General features: G+C 30.4%; 3 protein-coding genes across 3 annotated transcripts; all 3 read right to left on the reverse strand.

Annotated features, from left to right (window-relative positions):
* Positions 1–242: 242 nt before the first annotated feature.
* Positions 243–10422, reverse strand: LOC119689126. Its single transcript, XM_038103874.1, has 4 exons — positions 10065–10422; positions 2268–2370; positions 1229–2204; positions 243–1120 (listed from the first exon to the last, which is right to left on the reverse strand). The coding sequence occupies exons 1-4, from the start codon at positions 10217–10219 to the stop codon at positions 600–602; spliced, it is 1755 nt and encodes a 584-aa protein (XP_037959802.1). The 5' UTR covers positions 10220–10422; the 3' UTR covers positions 243–599.
* Positions 10423–14154: 3732 nt separating this feature from the next.
* Positions 14155–15748, reverse strand: LOC119689127. The gene is made up of 3 exons (XM_038103875.1): positions 15557–15748; positions 15421–15486; positions 14155–15040 (listed from the first exon to the last, which is right to left on the reverse strand). The coding sequence occupies exons 1-3, from the start codon at positions 15617–15619 to the stop codon at positions 14228–14230; spliced, it is 942 nt and encodes a 313-aa protein (XP_037959803.1). The 5' UTR covers positions 15620–15748; the 3' UTR covers positions 14155–14227.
* Positions 15749–19040: 3292 nt separating this feature from the next.
* Positions 19041–25005, reverse strand: LOC119689831 (tubulin glycylase 3B-like). The gene is made up of 3 exons (XM_038104746.1): positions 24805–25005; positions 20310–22524; positions 19041–20176 (listed from the first exon to the last, which is right to left on the reverse strand). Exons 2-3 carry the CDS (start codon positions 22477–22479, stop codon positions 19449–19451), a joined length of 2898 nt encoding a protein of 965 aa, XP_037960674.1. The 5' UTR covers positions 22480–22524; positions 24805–25005; the 3' UTR covers positions 19041–19448.
* Positions 25006–26132: the final 1127 nt, after the last annotated feature.

A 26132-nucleotide genomic window follows, 5' to 3' on the forward strand; every position in this document is an offset into this window, starting at 1 on the left:
TAGACACCAGACCCAAACAGATCCGAAGGTGTGTTTTTTTAATGTGAACTAACCTTACACTAATCTAATTGACATTATAGTACTAACGAATTGACTTTTTGAAAAGTAATTATCTGATCAAGAAGATTAATTTAAGGATGATGTACGAGTGGTGTATGCTTAAGTTTTTATTGTTAAATAAAAAAAACGGCTCTTTATTTTTCATAAGTCATATATATGTATATATTTGTTTGCTTCTTAATATAAATAATATCCAAATTAATCGGTTGCGATATAAGAAAGTCGTCAATAAGAAAGTTATATACTATAATTGCTATAAATAAGTAGTCACATATAATTATAATATTAATTAATAAATCACTTTTCGTTATTCGATTTCATCTGCATTTTGTTAATTTTTGTTGATTATATTTGATTCCAACAGTATCCTTAAAAATTCTAAATGTTATCATGTCACTTCGATGAGATATTAAAATTTAAACTTAAACTAAAAACATCTTTCATGTTTTGCTTGAATATGGTTAAGTATAGTAAAATGGTTATGTAAAAAATTAATATATAAAAAGTTATTATATAAATTAATTAAAAGTTAGTTTTTGTTATTCAACGATGTCTTCTTGAGTGGTGGTTACGGTAGTAACATCACTCATGTTTTCTGTTCCAGAATCATTAACGGCATCACCGTAAGTAGGTGGAGGAGTTTCAGCTCTTTCGTATCCAAAACAGCTCACTGACTCTAAGGGTGTGAAATAGGAATCACGTGGAGCAACAGCAGTCTCAGTACTAGTTGGTGGTTGAGTTGAGGCATTGGCATTGTTGGAAATAGAACGGTTCACAAACAGATTACTGCGGCTGAGACGACGTATTAATGTAGCGGTATTTTGATTAAAAGCACGATAAGCTTGGCGACCACCTGAACGACCTAAAAGACGGCTAAGGAAACTGCTAGGTGCATCTGCTGTATGATGGCGTATGATAGAGCTAGTAACTGTTCTTGGCTCACGTCTGCGAGGTGGTGAATGTAACTCTTGATATGGTGGTGGATCTGTAAAACGCTGTGGGCGTCTATTCGGTTCCTCTTGTTGAGGTATGGAAATTCTAATAGTGTGTTCGTTAGTTGCTAGTTTCCCAATAAATAATATAAAAAATATATATAAATATTTAATATATTTAAATACATTTAATTTAAAAAGAATAAATTATTAATAAGAATGAAATATACACCTACCATTATTTTCTGTGCGTTTAGCTCTATCTAAAAGCAATGCACAAGACAAAACCAATATAATTGCAATCATGCCTATAGCGGTCCCAAAGAAGAAGGCATAGTTAATATCGGAGGTGTTATAAGCAGGAACAGAAGATTCAGTTGCAAAATTGTATATGTCACGCAGTTGATTTGCCTCCAAGTATGTTCCATACAATTCACAAAACATAAATGGTATTCTAACATTGCAGTCTGGATTTCTCAACAGTTGTACGCAAAGATCATCAGTATTAGCTTCACTAAATTCTTCCTCGCTATATTTTTTGTCTTCCAGTTCCAACCAAAAATCGGGCATATCAGCAGAAATATTTAAGATCGGAAACTCTGTTGTAAGCTCCATTTCCATACGTTCAAATTTTTTCATTTTTTGCTTTGGTTCTTCTTCAGGTTGACTAAATTCAAAATCTTGCTCAACAGTTACCTCTTCCTCACTTTCGCGATCCAGCGATATGATGTTACAATTCAAAATCTCTACAGTTGTCCCGGTATCACGGATATTATTAATTGCATTACTTAGTCCTTCATCACATATCCAATTATTAAAACTTAGATTCACAAACTTTAAGTTCTCTACATCAGTAAATATATCAAAACTTAAGGTGATTAGAAGATTTCCGGACAAGTTAAGCTGCTCTAATTGCGGCATCTTGCTGAACATTTCCTTGTTGACTTGACTCAATTGCGCGTTCTGTAGATTCAATGATCTAACCGATTGACTGATAATAAAAGGACCTTTCGGCAAAGATGTAAATTTATTTCCCTCCAAATCGATATAATAAAGCAAAAAATTTGATTTAAAAGTGTTCGGATCCAAAGCATCCAAGCGGTTGTAGGAGAGGTCAATTGAGTTTAAGAGTATTAGTTTCCGAAAAGCATCGACATCAATTGAATAAATTGCGTTTCGGCCCAAGCAAAGTTGTATTATGTGCTTAAAGTTCTACAAAACCGACATGTTACCAAGATTCATATATTTAAAATATTAAAATAAATCAGCACTTACCGAGAAGCAATTGCTGTCAATTGTAGTCAAGTCGTTGTTCTTTAGGTCTAAGATTTGAACGACGGTCGGAATTTCAACATTGGGATCGATTAAGTTGCGTCCACTAAAAAAAATATTATTATGTTTAATAAAAAAAATTAAGATAAATTGATATAAATTAAAATTCATGATAAAATACACAAAAAAGTTATCTTTATGTCTAATTAAATATTTTTAATACGAAATACAGAATCTAATTTAAACAACCTTGATAACAGTTCTTTGAGTGACATCATATTTGATATAATATATAATATATCTTATACTCGAATATGTTTTATTAAATTGGTAGTCCATCATATTTCAACAGCTCACAATCGAGTATGTTTTAGTAAATTAGAAATGGGTTGTATTTTCTCAAAACATAATGAAGAATTCAGGAACAAACAAAAAAAGGTGTTACAGTAGTTTGGAGATAACGAGAACCCCAATAATTTTTAAAAGTAATCAATTAAAAATTACACATTACTTTAGAGAACTTTTAATGAATCAACATTAAATATATAACTGAGGTTATTTAGTTTAGTTTTCTTTCGTTTTGTAAATTTTTCTTTAATATACTCTACCTCAATTAGTATCACTTAACTCCATTGATTCCTTTCATCTATAGTAGTAGTAGGTAAGTTCTTTTATTTACGATTATTAAATTATAACATATTCACAGCAATTTTAACATTTAACTTATTTTACATTTTAATAATATATATATAATATAATATAATCTATATTCATCCATATATCTGTATAAATATTTACTCTGGACTCTAGTTATAGATGTTCTTCTTAGCCTGCTAAAAGGAAAAAGTTTTATTCCGCAATAATATATAACCTTGTCTTTTGTCTTCAGTATTTTACAAAACAAATGTGTTGGAATTGTGTTGTAGAGTATTAACAAAATGATGAGAAGAGATCCACAAGGTCATTAAGACATATCGGAGAGAAATTCATAATTAATGACTTGAAAACATAATCAAATAACATAGGTATGGCTTTAGATGTGTAATAAGTAAATAGATAGAAAGTTATGGATGGTACCACTTGTGCAGGCATACTGGTAGGCATGCCAATATACCTTACCTATTGGTTAATACTCAATTATTTTCGCCATGATACTTCTTATCAAGAATATAGACAATGACAAATAAAGGAATTAAGCAAAATAGAAAAAATAGAAAAGAAGACAAGTGACTTACGTATGTGGACCATATGAGGAGCATAACGGAAGCAAATGAATTATAAGTGATTTATTCGATTTGAGTATTAAACACGGTATTTATCCAAAACATTATCACACTATTCATATTAAATATTGAATACCGTTTTCATTTCTGTCTAAATGAACAAGTTTTGGAAAAAAGTTTAAGCAACTTTAAAACTTTTCCACTTAAACTCAGAAGTATAGAACCGGACAGACGGATCTTAGTAAATGTGATCAAATTACCGTAAATATTAGTTTGATCTTACTTATAAATATTTAATAAATATTAACAAAACCTTTAGTACTAATTTTAATGTTAAACTTAAAAACTGTATTAATCTGATGAGTTATTTATTTACGTATCCTTATCAATTACCACGGCTATATAATTTTATTTCAATTTTATATATGTACATAATTTTATAAAAAAAATGTAAAAATATGCCAATTAAAAAAGGTTGTAATAGAAAGTATTTAGTATTTTTAAAGAAAATAAAAGCCGGTAGTAATAATAATATTGTTAGACGGAAGTTATAGTATTAGGACTGTAGTACAACGTGACCAATATTAAAATGATATTTCAAGACGATAAGTGAAAACTAAAAAATGTAGATTTTGTCAAATGATTGGGGATCCAAAGAGAATAAACCTTTCTCAAGGCTAAATGATCGTGCAATATTTTATAATCGTATATGCTGGTGGAACTAATGCCTAGGATTTCTTCAATCTCACAGTTTGTCGCATGACGACTTGCATTACTCGTATCAGTTTTTCCACAGCACAGTTGTAATATTTATTGTAAGTCTTGTATATAGTAGTCAGATTTCAGCCGATTCGATCAAGGTCTACTTCCGAAAAGCATTTGTGCAAAATTTCATTTTAATAGCTCCAGAGCTGGGTAAGTATATCGAACTGAAACAGACGAAAAGGCATACGGATTTAATTTAATAAATTGAACTCGACGAGTTGATCAAAAAAAATTGATTATAATTTACTGTTGTGTTAAATTTATACGCTGCTCTGCCAAACCCGATGACGTAAACCGCCTTCATTTTGTGGACTATATTAAAATATCAATAAAATTAGGCTGAATGACATTAAATTAAAGTTGCACGTGATAACTGATAACATTAAAATTCAATATTAAAAGAATAGTTTAGATGTATTAACAAGTACGTTTGAACATAGGGACCCTGTCCTGAAGTATTCCTGATAAAGTTCCAGGATAGAACCGGTCTGTTACATGAGGAGGATTGATAGTGACGCTGTGTTAGACATTTTGAAACCTCCTCTCCGTAAAGGAAAAGGTCAAGTATTATCCAATATATTTTATATTTAACTAAGAAATATTTTTTTAGCTCAACTGAAAAAAGTCAACAAAACATATTCACGACATAGTAAGATATTGATATACAATAAACAAAAAAATAATTTTAACAGACATTTTGAGATAAATGTACTTACTATTAAACAAAACTATTGAAACAATACTCTTTTTTTTAAAGAGTATATAAACTATAGATGACAAATAATGTGAGTGTGAGTCAAAAAGTTATATTCTAACTAACAGTCGCTATTACTTTCAACCAATTTTAAAATGATATCTATAGAAGGCTTAATTTCTATATAGAAGGCTTGATTTCTAAAACTTGCAGTCCAAAAATTATATATAAACTATTAAACTTTTAAATATTTCTAAGACCAGTGACGCTTATTATGTGGCAATATCCGAAACAATACTACGGTCAGCGTAAAAAAATTACTTGATTAAGAAAAATATCTGTATATAATCTTATTTCTTTACTAAGAAAACTTCTCTATAAAAAAATAGATGACTATATCATTACGACATTAAATCACACTATATATAAAGTACATGTCAATATACAATACAATTAGCATAAAGATTTATTATTATATGATAAGATAATATAAGATATAATTTAGGCACATATCGACGGAGATGTTCATTTTGACTCAAACAAATATATATATTATATATACTATATATATCTAATTATTTCAAAGTCTAACTACATTATTTAATTTTATGAAAATTGGGAAAAATATTGAAATGTTATGCCAAATCTAACAATATGTAGGGTATGAGCGATGTCTCATATGCAGCACTTCAATTGATTTAATCAAATAAAGTAAATGCATAGCTAAAAAGTTTTGTTTAGCACATAAAATTTATCTTATCTATAAATGCGTTAGGTTAACTATTTCGTATGAGTAAATTATATTTTGGAAATGTGTCATTCTAGAATAAATATTTTGCTAATATGATTGGAAATAATAATTTTTAGGCATTACTAGAAAAAATATATCAAGTGGATAGACAGATTTATAAATGACATGGTCTCTTAAATATATGTCACAGTACATAATTAACACTAAGTATTTCAGTCCAATACACGTTAAGTATATTAAACGATTTAATTAAATTAGAAAAAACAAAAAATAGTATAATTAAATAACAAATAGCAATTGAGTTCCGTCTTTGTAAAGATTGCCGTGCCCTTAACTCAGACAGCTGAAGTCATCAACGTAACATAATGTTACGTTAGCATTAAAAATAATGTTATTTTTTATCGCCTATATATCTAAATTCGGTTCAGGATTGTCTAAAGTAATCTATAATTCTCATTCTTGAACGAAAAATATAAGCTTGGATCTGTTGAAGCTTCTAAGCAACGTGTTAGTGGATTGGTTCAAATACGCAAATGATTAATTTAAATTTAAAAAGACAGATATGCAAACTAACCCGATTTATTTTAACGAGTTAGACACTCTATTATTTGTACTATACTAGATCTTTTCTATAGAACGTTCAAAAATATCGTAACAAAAACAACAAAGTTACTACTAACGATAGTATAAAGTATAAAAGAGTTGATATACATGAGATTAAGATAGTAAGCCCACAGTGTGCAATTGACATAGTAGATGACTCTGGAAAACAATGATAAGATTACCTTTTTTGTCTAGTACCTGTCTATCTGTCATTTTTTAAAATCAACAAACCAATAAGCTATGCATAAGTAAGAGAAAATTTTACCTTTCCAATTAACAAATTGGACGAATACAGTTCGTAATCCGTCATTCGAAAAACGATTAATATTCTACTAATGTGCTTACATTTCTGAATGCGTCTTGCGTATATTATGAAGGAAGAACATTATAATTTTTCGTAACCTTAAGTATGGTTACCATAAAATATGTTTTGGAAACACTGGGTTACGATAAAACTGGGATTTTTAGTACGAACATTAATATATACAATCGAAGGCTAATATTACCTACTGTGATGCCCTTTAAATTATCAGATGGAAAAGGTTTGAAGTATTGTTTCCGATATAGCTACTTGCATTATCTTTGCTTAGCTCTTTAGTTCTTCTAACAAAATTATAAAGATCCGATTAGTTTCTCTTCGTCTTCCCTTTTAGACCAGTAAATGTTATACTAAATATTGAGACTACATGGTCAGTAGTGTCAGGTAGACACATACAAAGTAATAGGTAGGTCACAAAGTAATAGATAGGTCACAGTGTGTTTTAAGAAAAGATTAAGCGTTGCTGACTTAATTTTTTTTATTTTGGTCAAATTAACTTCTTTTAAGCTGTACATTTATTAATTAATCAAACCAGGTTGATATAGTTATTTAATTATCTTAAAACAAATGAAGAAGTAAAAATATAAAAATATATTCAATTTAGCTTTGCTGAGGCTTAGATAGACTTTACACTGGCATGGTAAAAGAGTCTTTAAGGTATCTTTGTTTTGGTAGTAACTGAACCCATATTTATTATTATATCAAGAAAACATATGTTAGCAAATCAAAATAACAACAAAAATATCTTATAATGAAAAAAAAAATTGTCCGCGTATTATTTTCTGGTTAATAATAGAAAAACAGATAAGTTCTAATATTCCAAAAAAAAAAACATTAAGTCCAAATATATAAAATTGCAAATTTATATAAAAAAAATTGACAACTAAAAATATTTTATAAAATAATATGAACCTAAAGTAAAACTTTGTGGAACAACTTTATTCTCATTTTCACCGGTCGATATTGTTTTTATTGAATATTATATTCTATAACGAACTCTAAATTATAATCAAATACATTTCAAAAAAACATATTTTCAAATTGTCGGTATATATGCGAACTATACTTGAACCTAAGCCGATCATGGACATTTTTTCATATTTTTTTATACGACCTACTCAAATACCAAAATTTGAAATAAATTCATTAAAAAATAAAATTTTTCTAACAAATTCCTCTGTTTTATCGGCAGTTTATATTGCAACTATATCTAAATCTAAGCAGATATTGATTAAACTCTCTTAAAGGAGAATGTAAGTAACTACTGTGTCATTTTTTATTTAAATATCTGTATTAAAAACTTGTATCCGATTGTTCAGTTCATTTTACAGCTATAAAATATAGTAGTCTATAGTCGAGAGTCTACTCCTGAAAAGTATGTGTCCGTATTTTTATTTTCAATGTAACTCTCAAATACGAATGGCTTGATTGAACTGAAAAACAGATACCAACAACCAGGTAGGACTGATTGAAATTATTTCGTTTCGTGCTAGATTTACTTTTCTGGGACTGCGATATTTCCTCCAAAACATTACACAAATCTACACAAATTAAATATATATAAGTCTTTACACGATTTTTTGCAAGGAGGTTAATATATAAATGACATAGAATCAGATTCTGAAAAATGTAGTTATGTAAATTAAGTTTTTAAAAAAAAGTAAATAGTCAATCATACTCTTTACAGAAATGTACGCAAGGCTCAGAGTAGTAATATCTGAAACCATTATAAATAGAACATTTATATATCGAGCTCGATTGATATCGATCATACCTACATCATACTACACATTATATATAGTTACGTATAATAAAACATTGTTTTGTAATGAATAAAATTCAAAAAATTATATGATATATATCCCTAACCAATAGTATCACCAAGAATCTATGAGGGTTGATATATTTTTACTCACATATTTATAAAGTTTTCAAAAAACACTCTGATATTCTACCGGAAAGCGATTACTTATAATATAAGGAAGGTGAAAAAGGGCTTGTGTTTCAACAAGCACTAAAGATCTTAAATGCTAACCTTAAGTTCTTGATATTAGATTTCTTGCTAAAGAACTCCATTTGCAGTAATTATACAAAAAATTAATTTTTTTATAGCCATTTAACTCTCTCAATCGGGAGTCACATCGGATGACGTTTAGTTTGAGTGACATTTCAAGTTCACAAAAAGTTTAATATTTGAAAGTAGATTTGACCAAGATTACTTGTTCTTATAAACGTTCTTTATAATATTCTTGAACTGAAAATTAAGTCAGAATTTAATTGCTCTAGAATATGCTAATAATAAGTTCCTGATTTCAAATTGTGAACAAAATGAGTGAAGATAGTTCGTTAGACTTAACACAGAATTCGATAAATTGGCTTAAAAGGTTAATAGCTGTCAGATCGAAATTAATAAAATGTTAAGCCCTGAAGGAAATTAAATAAAATATCTAAATATGAAACAATTTGATTGCGTTGGCTTAAATAGTGACAAGAGCGTCAAAGTAGATTTTGAGCACTCAAAAGTAATCGGGAAAGTAAAAAGTATCACATAACACCTTTGAGGCTTAAATAGAACTATTCATATCATGTACTAATATATGATAATATTCAGATGGTAAATGAGTACAAACCCATGCATAAGAACAATTAAATGACACCGAATAGGAAGTGATATAAGGTTTCGACAATCCGGACCGATTACAACTTACGCTCACAGACGCAAAAGCGGACCTTGTCGAGTGTAGTAACATTCTTTAAGCAGCATTAGAGGAGAACTTAGAATGAGTTAGGTTTAAAAGCTGCTAGAAAATTACGTAGCAAATGACTCTGGGTCACATGAAGCACAGAAGTAATTAGGCGAACTACTTGCAGAAGGATTTTATTAGCATATAATGGAAGCATTTAGGAACCCTGTGAAAATTTGATTTGTAAAAAAGTAAATTTTTACCACATCTTTAATAGGTGAAATTTATCAATAAAAGCAATAAAAAAATTTAAACAAACTCATAAACAAATTTAATATAACAATCAAAACAGTATGAAGGGCATTAAAATGCATTCACTTTCTTTGCCACATATTGTGAAAGCATTTTGATAAATCGTTAATTGAGTTATTGAATATAGATTATTTTATAGCAGTATATGAACTATATAATTTCAGGTTAATTTTTATATATTTGTAATTGTTACATACATATTTTGATATTTGTTATTTTATTTCACAAATTTGTTTATATCTAATTTAGAGTAAACTGCTTATCAAATAAGTTCATTTGCTCTCACAGTAGATATCGCACAAACATTTTGGAAAACTACTCGAAAGCCAAAGCTCAAAATATTGGTAAAAATTACTTAGCAAAATCTCTGAGAAAATTTTTTGTAAATCGGTTTAGATAATAAAAAGTGAGAGATGATAAAAATTGAATAAAAAATAAAATTAACTCACCTGCAATTGGCCAAGTTCCGGTTTTTATACAAAGAGCATTTGCAATAGTCAGGACATTTTCGAGGGCCTTCGTGCTTGGTCTCCACAAATCCATTATAGAGAAGTGCTAACATGATAACCACAATAAAAATCTGTGTCTTGAAATAATTAGCCATTTTCGTTGCACTTCACAAATCAAACACTTCACAATGTTATAAAAATATTTAAGATTATTTCACAAGTTTTTCGTGTAACACAATTTGCTCGCACTAATTTACACGAAAAATATATAGTTTAATTTTACAACACCATCGGATATCATAACACCACTTCCTTTGCAAGATCAATTCGAACTGATATCGAAAACTATGTGCTTGCTATTATAGACTTTCAGTAACTGCTCAGTTTCTGGTTCAAATATTTGTATGTGTTAAAGCTGAGAGAGATTCTGAGTTCACTTCTTATATGCGAGAAACGTTCGGCTATAGTCACTATTCAATGCGGTAGCAAGTACTCTCTAACCTGGTTTATAATATATTTCTTCTCACATATAAAGCCTAAATGCTATTACATGAACTGTAAAAGATAGCTAATTGATAATGTTGCCTATACTTCTCTACCATTTACCTTATCAGCGTATATGACGCATACCTGAAAGCTTCAACTCAATGAAAATTTTATCTTATCAATAACATATTCGGAACTCTACCAAAAGCGCATACTAATGCATATTTCGCTATCATTGTTATTATGGATTAGGTATATACGAGTACGGCACATTTAGTGCAAGCGATCAGAGTATAGTCTGTGCCGACTCCAGTCTTATTCATCGTTGAAGTTAATATTGTCTCTCCTTTACTCATAAGCCGGTATAAGAGACTACCGTGAATATCTATTATTACAAACACATTGACTTTTAATCCATAGAAGATAGAAAAGCACCTTTCACATTGTTTTCATTTCACTTACAAGTGTTTTATGAAACATAATATTTATCTTGTATTTTTTTCATAAATATTTATCAAAAATCTGTGATTTTATTCAACCATTTGGTTTAAATAGTTTGTTATTATATTAGTTAATAACTAAAATAGTGATCCATAGATTAAATTCTAAAACAGTGAAAATACATAAAAATGAGATGAGGTACTACTCTTTCACATTACTCTAAAAAACACAAGAATTTCAGAGGCTCTTGTATCATCTTCCAAACATTCTATTTGGGTGTGTATGTAAGGAGTAACTGACAATTGCGATAAATCCATCAATACCAACGCAAATCTAGATAATAATATGCGGCAGAGGAACAAGAACTATCGTATGTCTAAAAAGAGGTAGTGTCAATCTGCTCGCGATCGATTTTGACTGATCATTGTGTGATAGTGATAGCGGTTCACATGACTAAATAAAGGACGCCCAGGTTGAAAGATGACGTCACAAGATTTTTACTTATAAATCGCTAAGATTAAATACATGTCAAGATTATGGGCGCATGGTTTCTCTCAATCGTCACACCACCGTTACTAATAAGTATTTCATATAAAACTGCTGTGTAGTTTTTAATGAAATTAGTATTGGGCGTTGTGAGAAAGCCTTCTCCCAAAAAGATTTACACGTATTCTAAATACGATTAGGGTAGATTTAGCAGCTTGAAAATAAAAACCATTTTGACGCCCAGCACTAAGGTCTATCTTTCTTTAGAATGGTGACTAGTATTCTGTAGAGAGAGAGAGAAGAATACTTTTCAGGAGACTTGTACTTTACAACATTCACTATAGCTAGACACAATTGATTAAATGAAACTTACGAAGTGAAAAAATTTTTATGACATATCACTAAGGATTCCAAGCCTACGAAGAGATTTTGAGATTTATAATAAATACAATATTTATAATAATATTTTAAATATAAGCAACTTAAACAATATCAACATTACAAACAATATGAACTGTATTTACAAGATATACAATATATAGGTCATTCTTTTACAACTCGGATATCTTTTTGATCTCATCATCTCCATGCCAGTTCTGGCATGAGAATATAACTAATTAATTAACTTATGGGAGCATTTTCTATTATACACATTATGGTAAACTATAATTTATTTCACAACACTTATAATTATATTTTTTTTTTAAATATATAGTAATGTTATTATTCGATAAAACTTGGTTAATATTTACTGAAACATATCCATTAATATCCGATTTGTTTTTTCAGCCAGACTAGGTGATTGCCGAGAAAGTATCCTATTAGATATATGATAACTTAACATCTGCTTTTCAAACTTACTTATCGTTAGCTATTTTATTCCTAATATGAATATTTTCTTAACGATTACTTAAAATCATTTTCGTAAAAATGGAAAACATATTTTTTTTTTCTTCAAAAAGAAAGAAACCATCTGTATATATAATAATTCATACTTGCAATAATGTTTTTTCTAGAAAAACTAATGGCAAAATCTATACACATTTATTTATTTTTAAAATAACTTTAGTAAAATAATAATAAAGAAACCTTTAGACTTTCTTGAGATTAAACTCTATTCAAAACAAATGATTAATAATTCTCAGACTTTTTAAAATAGACTTCTGAGTTCACGTATCTATGAATATATATTATATGACGGTACAATCTTTGTTTGTAAAATTAAAATGTCCGCTTTAATTGAAACAGTTGGATTGATATTGAAATAGAACTAGGTTTTGAACTGATTAGAACTTCTTTTTTGTCTGAGCACTTTAGATTTATCTCCATAAACTTATCTGATTCAATCTGTATTCCCATACCTTAATGATTTATATTTAATAATAATATTTATATTTAATATAATAGAATGTAGAATAAGAAACATATATAAATATACCATATATACTATTAATGAATATAGTTGAGGACTAAGTTGTGAACTGATTACAATGACTTTCTTTCCTATATACATAACTTCATGAAGATAAGTCCAAAATGCATAGGCAAAAATATGATTCTAATCACTTCAGAACTAAGTGCTATTCCAACAACGATCCAACTGTTTCAGTTAAAGAATACAGTTATTATAGTTCGCTTGAGTTTGCATTCATCTGCTCATGCATATTAACACTGATAATTCTATAACATTCCAGGTTTCAAGAAGTACCATTTTTGGTTGTCAGATATCAAATCAATCAAAGTTTTGAAAATCACTTCAGTTTAAATTAAGTACAGTCCAAAACTGAAGTGTGCTAATTCTACCTTAATCAGAGGTAGAACTCCACAGACAGCTTTAAGTAGTGATAAGATTCCGATAAAATATTTATGTATGGCTTTTGAACTTTTTATGGATATTCTATTGCATACTATATATACCAGAGAGTTTAGAACCAGTGATTTCTTGGTAACTACGAATATACTCAACTATTATTATATACATAATACATAATAACATAATTAATAGATTCAATAGCAATGATAGGTAAATATGACGCATGAATATTTTCTTAAGTTACGAAGAAATCTAACCTTTAATTTATAGGTCAATTACTCCCGAGTTAGTAATTAAATCTTTTCGAAGTTATACATCGAAAATTAGTAATAAACTTAAAAAACAAACAATCTGCAAATATTCCGGACCCTCGTCTATTGATGATGCTTCATGTTCTTGTACGCTTTTTTCTCTCATTGACGGTTTACTCATTGGGTTACTCATTGACATAAAGTGCGTTTAGGTCATTCAACATATCTCAAGTTTAATAAATAGTAACGTAGCTGAGTTAAACGATGATAACAATCTTAGGGACTCCAAAATGTACTCGTATCGAAGTAGTTTCTAATACTATATAATGTGACTCTTTTGTTACAAAGAAAGAGCTATGCTACTGAATATAAGTTTGCTAACACACTACATTAAATATTAATATCTCTAAGACCTTCTATTACCTTATGTTAAAACTTTTGCAACTTCGAATTCGAACTACCTGTATCATGAATATCCGTTTTGTCCCCTGCTCAAGTCATCGAAATAAAGTTAATAGAGTAACAAATTAGATATACAGATCTATAAAGGCTTTTCAGACACCTGTTTCATTTTATCATACATAGAGCATAAGCTAAAAACTTTATTGGTTACATTTCACGTAAAATTCCTTTTTATTTAATTTAATAAATATTGTTAATTATAATAAGATTCATAACGATTCGCACTAATCATTTTCTTCAGTCGGTATTAACTCAATGTTGACTTTATGTCTACCATTATTACTGAGTATATCCAATTCCCCTTTGGGCAATAACAGGTAATTGGAAGTATTGCGCAAGAAATTACAAGGCTTCTGAGTTTCATGTATGGGTACCACCGTTAGAATTGTGCTTTTTGAGTGCGACATACTTTTATTGAAGAGGGTTGTGGTAACACTGAAAGGTTTATTGATTATTCCACCAGTTAACCATATAACTAGCAATAACAATGATTGATCACATTTTTCATTTGCTTTACATTTGGATTTGAGTGATTTTGGTGAAAGTAGATCAGACCATGTCATTAAGGAAGTCATTACCATGATGGGAACATGATATTTATGTTTAAGATGTCTCGAATGAAGAAATGTGTTACCATTCCCAAATGAACGAAAAGGCGGAAGCATTGTTCCCTTTTTATAAATGGAGTCATACAACAAAAATGCGACGCATACATTTCTTGATACCGTTAAGTCAGTTTCCTTAAAATACAACAAAACCTTTTGTTTGTTGTGGATTTCAGTGAGTCCATGTCTTTCGATTGCATCATCTGTGGTGTGCTTCTGAAATATATGACTCAGAAGTTCATCAGGAAAATATGAATCTTTACAACCAAAAAGGGGACACCGAATCGGACAATAACTATCTCCCAAATGAGCCATTTTCTTTTTAAAAGCTTTCACCATAACACTCTTGCGCTCCCCGTCTGCCTCTGAACACGAGGAACTGTTACAGTCCGTGCTATCAGAATACCAATGATCTTCGAAACTAACTGCGTACTGAAATACATTTATTAAAAGTACAAAAAATTTTCACTTGTAGTCATCAAATATTAAGTGACAGAGTATTTATATATTTCTGATTGTAACATATATAGTCTCTTTTATAGTCTATTGTATGGTAAATATAGTATACTTAATGCATATTATTTAAAGTTAAAGTGTCTTAGTAATTCCTGCTAACAAATTATATTCAATAGTGAACCAAAATAAGAAATATGTTTTGAAACTAATATTAAACAAGGGAAATCGCTAATAGTGAGGTAACGAACCCTAAAACGTTTTCAATAGTGTCCATTTATCATATCTTTTTTGAATATATTGAATATACTTTCATACTTGCTTTTACAAATTAAAATAAAACATATGTCAAAATTTACCTTGATATCTCTGTTTCTGGTTCGGTAAGACGTTCCCGCTTTCTCCTCTTCATTACATGTCTCCGTCTGAAATCGAGAGCGATATTAATTAGGTTTTCTCGAATATAATGTATTAAATGGAGTTTGATAGTATTACCATTTGTGTAGAGTCCTCATCACTATAAATAATTTTCTGTCCTTTTGTGAAAAGGATCTTCATACTTTATAAATTATGCTGAGTATTGAAAAAGCTTTACTGCAAAATATATAATTTCAAATTTAAGTTCTTAACTAATATAGACAAAATTTTTTTTTCTCAGCTAAATCGAAATCATATATGAGAAATTTCATATATATCTGTAAACAATAAAAACAGCTTTTACTTATCAATTTTCAAAATATTTAGGTAAAACGATTGAAAATGTTGTTAACTTATTTCTGTTAATTCTGAAGTTTTCTTTTTTCCATGGCTAACTGAATTCTAAGATGGTATATATATATATATTTGTATTTATTTTCATAGAACTCTTTAACAATAATACTATATACGTGTCATTCTTTTACAAATCGGACACCTTTTTGAACTCATGATCTCCGATTTGGCTGAAATTTTATGTGCCGCTTTCATAAGATAAGAAGACCCGTATCTTGAGAAAAAATTTTGTGACTTTTTCCTAGGAGATATGGACCCATAGGGTTTTGAGAATTGGCACTCAGATTTTTATTACTCGTAATTGATATGTCGCAAGCGAAAGTTGTTAAAGAGAATGAATAGAACTAAATAATAGAAAACGTTGTTTTGTTTATTACCCAAAAACTAGATTCCATCTAGTAGTTGGCGACCTAGAAAATACGCTGGTGACCTGTTGCTGTAAAGTTTTAACTCATTTTATATATATTTCTAACAATTCAATGTAATTTTAACAATTTTTCGAAACTCTGCTACATTTTTTAAAAAGGGGTTCAAAAATGTAAAAAACACACTCTCGAGCAGTCAGAGAAGATATTAGGGTTCATGAGACGTTTAAAAAAAAGTTGTTTCTCATTTCAAATATGAAATGTTAATTTAAGTTAAAATAATATTTTTAATTTAGCCCAACAATATATTATTTTTATTACATAAATAATTATAAACTTACTTGTTAGTATATATATATATTAGTTGCAGTAATCACACTTTTCTGTCTGTCTTTAAGACACTTATTTAAATAAAAAAAAAAACAAGAAATTCACTTGCAAAGTATGCGAAATGTATCAGTACCAGCCACTCAAACTTACCATATTTTTTCTTATTTTTTTGTTGAGAGGAAGTGGAGTGCTTTATGCATCGTCAGACCGACCGTCGTTAGAATGACGTGTCAGACTCCTTAACATATTAATATATAGTATATGGACTATATTCTCCCTGGAACCACTATCGCATTACTTCAAGGAGAGGGTTATTATGTTAGCATTTCAAGCCATGCGTTTTTGATCATTATTAATCTGTGTCGCTACCTTCACTTTTTCACCGCATTTTTTTGGTATCTTCACTATTTATTAGCCTAGTTTCTGCTTCTCGTTTGTTGTTGTTTGCTTTAAGGACTTGAATCACGTATGACTCTATCGTTAGTCAGTTCTCTGGGTTCTGTATCATCTTTTCCAATATACTTTCGATATTTATTGGTAATATATAAGCATTTACATCTTTTTTAAATATTAGTCACCTATTATAGTAAAAGAAGGAGTGCTGTGTGTCGTCACAGACTACATCGCCATAAATGCAGTAGGGTAGATCTGTTCTGCTGTATGGTGCAGAAGCTTGGACAATTACCAACAGTGATGAGAAGGCGTTAGGAGCATTCAAGAGAAACATTTTTTGGAAGATCTATGGTCCCTTACGCGTTGGCGACGAGTATCGAATTAGATGGAACGATGAGCTTTATGAGCTATACCGTGACATTGACATAATTAAGCGTATAAAAATTCAGCAGCTACGCTGGCTTGGTCATGTCGTACGAATGGAAGAAAGTGCTTCGGCTAGAAAGGTGTTTGATTTGGTATCAGCAGGTGGAACACCAGCAGGTAGAGGACGTCCGCATCTTCGGTGGAAGGACCAGTTGACCAACGATTTGGGGGCTCTCGGTACTACCAACTGGCGTTAGAAAGCAACTAATCGGGCTGACTGGCGGAGGCTGCTCGACGCGGCCTAAGACGATCCGCGTCTGTAATGGTCAACTAATTAAGTAAGATATGCCTTTCCCATGCGGTACAAGTACTTAAAAAATATCCATGTCCGGTCAGCATCAGAGTAAGATAGTAATTTGTGTCTCCCACTTTTCGTTAGAGTCAGGTATTAGTCTAGCTCTCCAACTTCTTTGAGCGTTGTTGTTCCATCATTCTTGCCGCATTTCGATTGTTTGCTCCTAATCTTCTTCTGCCATTTGTTGAATACAGTAGTTGTTTATTTATAGTTATCATTATACAGTTGGTTCTATAAATTTATAACAAGAGTTTTTATTTAATCGTTTTTTAGTACTAACAAATTTGCTAATTGGAGCTCCTTCTTCCTTATTGTGACTTTTACTGTCATGTTTCATAGCCAATTCCGAACGATTCTTGAGTTCGTAAAAGTTTTTAATTAAAAAAATACCTTTTAATATTACTAATGCCATAATATTTTTTCTTAATACAATAGAAAACCTGCATTTATATTTTTATTTTATTTAATTTTTTATTTTCCTATTTCTCTTCTTAAAACTCGAAAACATTTTACTTCTGACCATATGGAGCAAATTGAAAAGAGACTTTATCGCACATTTTATTAATTAAATTGACATCAACAAGGATCAGATTATATCCGAGTAGTCAATTAAATGAACGTAGTTAAGCAAATTGTTTTTAAGTGTAACATTTATACATATGCGCAGAGTATTCACGTGAAATGTTTGCAGATACATAGATACTTTTCACACATAGTCGTTGTAAAGTATATATGTATCTACTATAGTGGGATGAATATGACACAACTATGTTGGCACTGGTGTTGGAAGAGTATTTTGCTAGCACAATAACAATATTGGATATACCAACATACCATATATGTGACCAATTAAGTGCGAACACTTTTTCATATGATTCATGGTAATTATTTGAACTCACCTTGGTCAATGAAGGTTTGAATAAATCGTTCGATATTAAGAGCCAATAACTTCAATTATTTTGTATTAACTCGATAGCGCACGACTTGCACGGCTCCAGTACTGACTGTGGACAAACGAGACAAAAATCAGAAGGAACAATATACTAGATGTTGTGTATATCAGCATATTATACAAATTGTGAAGTAAAAGTTCATTTTACAGTTGTTGCTCCATTAAACGGATTACGGAATAGCTTATGGAGTGGCTTTGGAAGAGAAAACACTGAAACTTATACTCAGATATGGTCTTGGATAATCGTCTTAATTGCGTATGTTTAATTATTGAATATATACTAATAATAATATTGAAAATATCTAATTATTTCGTTTCTTTATAAATATAAGAACACATTTTTTAGTGCATTAATAGGGTTTCATAATCACAACAATAAATTCAATATAATAAAGAGCTTCCTTCGACTTTTAAGTAAAATTAAATATGTACATTTTTTTTCTTTTATTTTGTTTTATTAACAATTACTTAAAAGCGTTTTACTTAAAAACGTTTTAATCATAAATGTTTTACTTTAGAACGTCTTACTTAAAAACGTTTTACTTAAAACAATACTACACAAATTAATTTTATAATTTTGAGTTATAACCTAAAATTTTCATTACGCCATGTGAGTAACACAATTATAAATTTCAGCCAGTTGTTTTCTAATGTAGGAAATGGTGTAAGGTCTATTTATTTTACAGACTTTAAAAAACATCAGAATCTTATACCTTTATCCAAAAAAAAACACATTTGAGAAGACGAGTGTTACCATACACAACCATTTTCGTTGGTGGTTGGTGTATCAGAAAGAATTCGTCCATAACAGTTTCGAAAATCAAATATGGCGAATGAAAAATATCTTGAACAATTTTATGGTAATTTCATAAAACTTTGTGGTTCATCGAATGAAAAATTAGAATTAAATGACGAGTCAATATTAAATGGTACTTGTGTAGGTTCAAGAAGTTTTATACTTTCAATTTTTCTTGCTTTCTTCTCAGTTTTGCATGGAGCTTTGAACACCAAGTCAAAACCACCAGTGTTTATTAATGGGTTGCTTGGATGATCTACTACAACTTTGATTACATCAGCCAATACTTTAGGACATATTTCAGCTGTAACAGCCGTAGAGGATGTCATATCCGGTGTTGAATTTATTTCAATCAATATTGGATGCATTGCTGAGTCCAACATGAAATCACATCCATAAAGCTCAAAGGAGTTAGCAATAAGCTTTGTACTTTGAAAACTAGCCATTACTACGGCTATTAAATTCTGTGCAAAACCAACAAATATTGTATTCTCCCAGAATAAAGAATCAGCACATTCATATTTCACATAGTTTTTGAACTCCTTTAGGGACCACATATTTTTCATTGGCAAACGTTGATCTCGATTTCTACTATTTTTGTACAACCTTTGAACGCTGTTATTTGTTAAGTGAATTGATGCCCTTAAACTAGTCAGTGAATACTCCTGGGAACAGAAACGCAAATAGCAGTCCTTGTATATCCAAATTGATAGAGTATCATCAGCAATAGTTTGCAGCATATATGCACGGACGTCAAATTTGGTCTTATAGATAAGCAGAGGACGCTCTAAAATAAAAGTCAAATCAGATTTTCATACTAAATTAAATTATTATTATAATATGTGTAATAAATAATACTGCGTGATTAAATGTATCACATAAGCATATATATTAATTATGTTGTTTTTCGATCAACTTACCTACATACTTTTGTACAACATAATTTCGATCCACATTTTTAACTGCGTAATCGAGAATTTCATCCAAGTTTTTCTTAACAACTATACCAATACCTCTACTTTTGTTACCTGGTTTCAAAAGCCAAACATTGAGATCTCCATCCCAGTTATAATCCGGATGCCATTTCAGTATTTTATCGAGTATAATGGTGCCTTTGCGAAGTGTTCTGGTCAATTCTTGAATGGTCATTTTGAGCTTCGCCTTCTGATCCATGATTTTAATTGACATTGTTATGAAATCGTTCCAATCCTCATAACTTGTCTCCTCGCCTGTATCGTAATCATCATCATTTTGCCTAAATGCATGCAGTTGATTCTCAATAGAATTGAGAGCAAATTTCAAAATATTTGGTGAAACAATACCGTTTTCTGCATCGACATATGACTCAATTGAGTCTAAACAATTCCACAAATAATAAATAAGGCAACGGCACTGCGTTTGCCTATAATCCTTTATGAAACCTGATCGATCTGCAGTATCTCCATCTAGCCGATAAAATCGTGGATAGCTCATGCCTGATTTACGGCTAGAGAACTGATTTCTAGCACAGCCAATTAAACCGAGTTTTGTTGTGAAATCGAGTTCTTTACTTCTGCGAATTCGGTTTCTAATTGGAAGAACTTCAGCGTAAACATCTTTCACTTCTTTCGGTTGCCAAACAAAAAATGCAGGAAAACTATTGATAATCTTAGACATTACAACAGTCTCCTCAACGTTTCCAGGTCTTGCACTTAGTATGAGCTTATCATCCGGTAGTGCTTGCAGATGAGGAAGTCTGGTTGGAAGCAGTTTTTCCAGCCAACCACGATCAAGCAAGGCTTTACGTAATGTAAAGTACTCGCCGTAGATGGTGAAAATTTTACGTTTATTGAAAGCACGTAGTACTTGCGTGTAATAGTGACCGAAGAGTATTCTAACTTTTGTATCGTCAGCGAATTCCTTGCTTTTAGCAATAGTATAAGGTAAACTTGTTCGATCTTCTTCACCAACCAGCTCATCATCATTACTTTCTTCATATCTTAGCTTTCCTAGTGGAAGAAGTAATGGTAGCGCGTTTTTAATAGAAACCCTAGTAGATGTTTTTCTGACCAGTTTCCTTTTACCACGGGACTTTTTTTGTATTTTCACTGCTACTACACTTTTTTCGGACTTGCTTGGAACTGGTTCTATTTTCTTCAGATCTTTCGGTTTCGTTTCTACCCTTATAATTTGTCTTTCTTCTAAATTAATACTTTTCATTGAGGGTGAGTGTATATTATTTTCATTTCTCTGCGATTGTCCGGCTGTTATTCTCAATTTGTTTACCTTGACTGTGCTTTCTTCGGCATTCTTAGACGACCTCATTTCTTTTAAGTACTTTTGTGATTGCTCCAACGGTTTTTTTGTTTTCTGCAGCGATTTCAATTTTTTGGCTACTGGAGTTTGCGAAGGCTGTACAGTTTTTAAAGATTTTTTAATAGACTTGATAGTATCAACGCGTTTGTCACTTAAATCTGTTATTTGAATTAAATGTACATTTTTAGGGAATTTTCGCGCCTTATCTTCATTTCTGGGTAATTTTCGCATACCACCCGTACTCTTAGGGACATTCTTTGGTGAAACTTTTTCCGGAAACATTTCCGCTATTAATGGATTTTTCAATGGCCTTATATTAGGAACATATTTAAGTGACGCATTATGTGATTTTATGGGTTTCACTGTAGTTTTGGTTATAGCCCCTGAACTTACTATATGCTTTTTTGGATTTGTGTGCTGAAGAGTTGCAACACGTGGTAGGGGAGCATAAGTAGTACGACGAGGTGGCACTTCACTGCTTTTAGATCGCCGTTGCGAAGAATCTACAGTATTTCCCTGTTTTCGCTGCAGTGGCTTTTTCTTTAAAGATTTCGAACGTTTTCTCAAATTTTTTGTCGACGGTAAAGCAGTTTCAGAATTTTTTGAATTGATTGAAGACTGTGACGGATAAGCATTTTTACAATTGTCTCCATTTAAATCGTATTTTATTTCAGACATATCCAGCATTGAGTATTTTTGCAGTGGAAAAACCCCAGTGAAGGCTTTTTTGGCAAAGTTATTTCCACTAGATCCTGATGAGTCTTTTATTTTCGTCTGAAATTTCGAGCCATCCATATTTAATTTGATCACACAGTAATTTTGGGAACAACTATAAAAAATCTTAAAAAATATATACGTTAAGTATGAATTTTGATAATGTTATAAATTTTAAATAAATGACATGTATGTCAATTTTTTCAAAACAAAAAAAATATATATATATATTTACTCTATATTTTTAAACATAACATAACTACCAACAGTGCTTTAGACTTGGAAGATCTCTAGTAAATGTGTTTCAGAAATAAATGCATATATTTTATGATAATTTGATTTAAAATCGAAGGGAAGTATTTATGAATGGATTTTGTTGTGCTTGTGGAAGGCAAATTTACTAAAGTAATGTTAACAAAAGTAAAAGTGATATAAACCTCGAGTCTATAACTGGGCGCTCTACTATACAAATTACACTTATCTATAGCATAGATAATTATTCAGAAGAGTGCCATGAAAATTGGATTTAAGTTATTAGAAGGACTTTCAATAGGTGTGATGAATTTAACTATGACTATTTATTTGGTCTATAAAGAATTATTTCCAAATTGTTAGTTACGTCGTTCTAGTACCTACTTACCTAATTGCATTTTCATTAACATTTTTAAAATTTTTTTTGTTATAAAAATAAAATAGATATTATTTGTCTTTACGCGGTTCTTTATATTTTTTACTAACATATAAACAGTTTGGATAAGTATCGTCGTTCATTTACCGCTCCTTCAAAATGTTCAGTTGAGGCTAAATTAGGTAAAGAAATGGAAAATTCTGAGATATAAAAATTGGCTTGACTATGAAGCTCTATGCAGAAATCGCAGTCGTTACATGGAGTGCTATTTGTGTACCGGACCTCTTAAAGATTTACCCAAATAGTTTGGATATAGTAGTAGCGCTCCCTATATATAACGTTATTATTACGATAATCTCGTTTAGAATATCTTAAGTTTTTAAAAATTGTGTACTCTGGGATTAAAAAAAAATTCTTATATTATTTTTATATATTAATTATTTATAAATTTATTTATTCCTTGCTTTTCTAGTGAATTATTGTACATTTACATTCGAGGTTGGCATTGTTTTGCTTGAATTTTTTTGCTTGATTAAGAGGCTAACTAAGTGGTAATGTTTCAGATCTATATCCGAAATTAAGTAAGGATTGGGGCTTAAGTTGCCTACATAGAGTTACATATATACGGAGAATCTATTAGACACTTTGATGAGAGGTAATGTTATATTTATCGAGATTAAAGATATACATATAATATATTGTTAGCACATAAATTGTTGATGTTTGGTGGTATTAGATTTTTCGGGAACTAAGGTATCAGGAATGAGCCTATTACGAGAATCTAAAACTGACTGTTTCATACACTTATTATTTTAGAGATGCTATTAGTTTTAAGTTGAAGTGTTATTATACATCAAAAAGCCTGGATCGTCCTTATCAATGCTGATACTTTAAGGTGTCTGTAAATAGATTTTAGGTTTCATGTTTTCTTATTGCTTATCCTTACATATGGTTAGTAATATAATTCTAGTTTAGTCCTACAAAAATGGGATTTCACTTATGTGAAATTTATATTTAGGTACAAAACTTCGAGCAGGGACATACATTCTGTGTAAGTTCAACGTATGTTTATGAAACCAATTTCTCAAGTGAATATAAGTAATAATTCATATATATGTGTATTTTCAATATAAAAATCATTTGGTAGTGGATTCTAAAAGAAAGTTGTAGGAGAACGATAATTGATGAGAGATGGAAAAACTACTTAACAACAAATATTTTGCCGATAATAAGGACTTGATAAGGACTAATAAGGACTGCCCAGCGGTGGCAAGACGTAGACCCGATTACCTTGGTAGCGGGATCCTGGTCCCAAATCAAATAGGTAAAATTAAGCCCACTGCAATTATAAGATTTATAAATAGTCTAAAATTGTCCTAGTTGGGCCTATAGGCGCACAATAGATCTTTTAGGTCGGGGTGCACAAATAGCCTATTTTAAAAAAAAAAAAAGAAAAAAAAAAAGGACTTGATTTATGAATAATAAGCATGCTTCTCTTTTTTTGGTATTGTTTTTTTTTTTCACGCATCATATCTCGGTATGTGTTGAGAACGGGTACCCCACTCATACGATGTTTTTCGTTTCCTAGAGCAAAGAATTTTGGGTACATTTATCTTTGATGCATTATAACTTGGTATATATTGAAATTGAATACCTCCTTACTATATCATATTTTTTTTGTTTTCTGGACCAATAAGTCAATTTAATAACACTTGTAATAATATCTTAGTGTTTTGATATATAATAGATATATAGACAATTCATGAGTTGGTACTTACCACTTTATAAATGCCAGTTTCAGTTCACTTCACTTCACTTCCACCGTTTAGTCTTATTACTTTCTCTAGGTGCGTAACTTTTCAAAACTTTGAGATTTGAAAGTGGAGAATATATGAAAAGAAATATTTTGGTTGATACACTAAAATTTTAAGAAGACCAATATAAGTAAACAGGTGCAACACAGTTATTTAAAACGAACTTTGCACGAATCCAAAAAACATTTCATTTTTTTTTCTAATATTTGATATCTAAAATTTGAATTAAATAACTGCTAACTTGGTTTTTTTAAATAAATTATTCAAAAATTTTAAATGCATACATCAAAAGTACTTGATTCCAAGTTATTGGCTACGTTACATAGACTGTCATATGAAGAATCGTCACGTCAGTTTTAAGCTCTTTTTGGTCATGACCAAGAGGTATGCTATATAGGGATCCATTTTAAAATTGTTAATTTTTTATTGTTAACTTTTGATTGTTTTTATTTGTGCTTTAATATTAAAAGTGTTTTTTTTTTGTGTGTGGATAGGTTTAGACATCCACACAAAATACATATATTTTCTTCTAATAGAAATGAATTCCGATATTTCTTACTTAGCAGCACGGTTTTGTCCAACATAACTATGTAAAATTAAAATTTTAATCGCAATTTCGCTTTTTCTCAATTTTTTATTTATTAATGAAAACGACAACAATCTTTTATTTGATGTGACTATATATATATGGTCTACGACCATGGCCCCTACATGTTATGCTCGTCAAAATTGTGTCCTTTGGGTAAGAGCTAAATTGCATGTTACTCACAGTGTCATATCCTAGCTTCCTAGAATTTTGTTTTTCAAAATGTATTAAAATTAAGGTAATTTCTTCTAAAGGACGTGAATTCCGACATTAATTACTAAATAACACTGTTTCGACTAACGGATGAGACACAAATAGACTCATTTCCCATGAACGATTTTGAACAGATATATTGTTTTTTCTCTCACTCTCGATTTGTTAATTTGCATTGAAAGCAAAAAGAATTTTGATTTTGACGAACCCATGTCTTTCATCTACCTGTATAACAGCGACATTCGTGACCCTGGTCACAAAGCTTACCGTTAGTTAAACACTCTTCACTAACCCCTAATCTCCTTATTTCACGACCTTGCTGTCTGGCTTAGAACTTAGTTCGCTAGGTATTAGCATATCTACTCTCATCTCTCTCCCTTGGTTACTGGAGTGAAGTTTTCACATGGCTGTGGAAATCTTCTCCATTCGTTCCGAAGAAGTGGTTTTACTGGGTTTGGATGCTTTCCAGCTATTGCAAAAAAAAAAAAAAATG

This window comes from Teleopsis dalmanni, chromosome X (assembly GCF_002237135.1).
Source record: "Teleopsis dalmanni isolate 2A chromosome X, ASM223713v2, whole genome shotgun sequence".
NCBI classification, from domain to species: Eukaryota; Metazoa; Arthropoda; class Insecta; order Diptera; family Diopsidae; genus Teleopsis; species Teleopsis dalmanni.